Source organism: Austrofundulus limnaeus, unplaced genomic scaffold (genome assembly GCF_001266775.1).
Source record: "Austrofundulus limnaeus strain Quisiro unplaced genomic scaffold, Austrofundulus_limnaeus-1.0 Scaffold426, whole genome shotgun sequence".
Classification (NCBI taxonomy): domain Eukaryota; kingdom Metazoa; phylum Chordata; class Actinopteri; order Cyprinodontiformes; family Rivulidae; genus Austrofundulus; species Austrofundulus limnaeus.
The window spans coordinates 97,549-99,069 of record NW_013952828.1 but is presented as its reverse complement, the minus strand read 5'-3'; the positions used below and the strand labels follow the sequence as shown (position 1 = coordinate 99,069).

General features: G+C 43.2%; 1 protein-coding gene across 1 annotated transcript in view; it reads right to left on the bottom strand.

Moving 5' to 3' along the window:
• Positions 1-88: 88 nt before the first annotated feature.
• ntn5 (netrin 5) overlaps positions 89-1,521 on the bottom strand; it is a 21,498-nt gene continuing 20,065 nt past the window's right edge. Inside the window, exons 6-7 of the mRNA XM_014024553.1 lie at positions 1,033-1,113; positions 89-928 (exon numbers count right to left, since the gene is read on the bottom strand). Coding sequence (XP_013880007.1) covers positions 339-928; positions 1,033-1,113 — 671 coding nt within the window. The 3' untranslated portion in view covers positions 89-338. The remainder of the gene's footprint in view (positions 929-1,032; positions 1,114-1,521) is intronic.

Below are 1,521 nucleotides of genomic sequence, written 5' to 3'. Positions count from 1 at the left end.
ATGAAACATTATGTTTTAGATTTTCATTTTTTTAAATAGGTTTTTAGAAAAACAAGTGGTAAAATTCAAACACTCATATTTCACTGTAGTTTTTTTTCTTTTATCTGTTTAATCTGGAGATCAGTAATAATGATTCTCTGTAAAGCAGCTGAGACCTGAAGCAGGCGTGGGGTATTCTTCATGGCGGGGTGTTCGGTCCTTGGTGTTCCTTCCAAATTAGACAAAAAAAATCTAATATTTTCTAAAAATGTCTCAAAAAAAATAAAAAGAGCTGATTCAAGTCCATCTTAAAATATTTTCTGTGTTCATTTAGTTGTAGTTCCAAGAAAAAAAAAACCTTATTCAGGATCTGGAGTTGAACACACCAGAATAGGAGTAGTAGTAGAAGAAGAAGGTGGTGTCTCTGTGGATTTAAAGTTACGTGTAAGTTTTGGCGGTGTCACTCGCTTTTGAGTCTCTTCCACCTTCGTTGTGTGTTTGTCGTCATCGTGATGACTGGAGTCTTTCTCAATCAGCAGGTGAGGGGGGATGTACCCTGAATGGGTTTTTGAGGACCCCCTGCCATGGTGATGGTGGTGAATTGGGGTCTTTGGAGGGCAGCGGCCTCTCTTGTCCTGCCCCCGGAAGCCCCTGAGTTTGGGGCTCCAGTGTTCCCGCCACTGGAGAGCCAGAGTGGAGCGATCCGCCACCAGGCGACTCTCCTCCGGACCCCAGCTCCGCTCTCCTTCCTCGGCGCCGATCAGGAGGAATGTCCGACCCACGTGGAGGGCCGGGCARCCGCAGCCCAGGTCCCGGTCCGGCACCCAAAGGGACTGGGGGCCCTTGCGGATACGCGAGTTGGACCCCGTTCGGAAAACCGTTTGTATGGAGATGGAGAACTGCCACCATGGACCTGAACGCTCCATCCCTTTCACCTGCACCTTCAGCACTGAAACACATTCATTATCATTACTTCTCTGTTTAAAAAAAATCAGTTTTTCATCAACATTTCTTAATTATTAGAACAAAACTATATAAAAATTCAACACTAACCATAATCCTTSAGACAGTAGGTCTCCAGATTCATCGTGACTTTAACCTGCGAGGGCTGGCAGTACGACACACACTCCTCCGCTGTTTGACAGAGAGAGAATACAGCTATCATTTCATAACACACACACGTGTTTTCACACTAATTACAATATGGCTTATTCTGTTTGTCATCACAGTATCCTCTGACAAACACATGATCTCAGCTGCAGCAGGTGGGACATTCATCCAGCTGCCGCTAGGAGGGAGTGGTTAGCTGCTGCTTCATTAGAAATTATAACAGGTTCTTTATAGCATGGAGCTATAAAACTAAATATTATACAGGATATGGGTTGGTTTTTTTCTTAGCTGAAGGTAAGATAGTTACTTAATTGTGGTTTTGAATTGAATTATTTTCATGGAAAATACATAATACCCTCCCTTCACAAGAAACGGACCTTCATCACAAGAAAAGAGCACAAGCAGAGTCATAACATTAGGGATATATATATA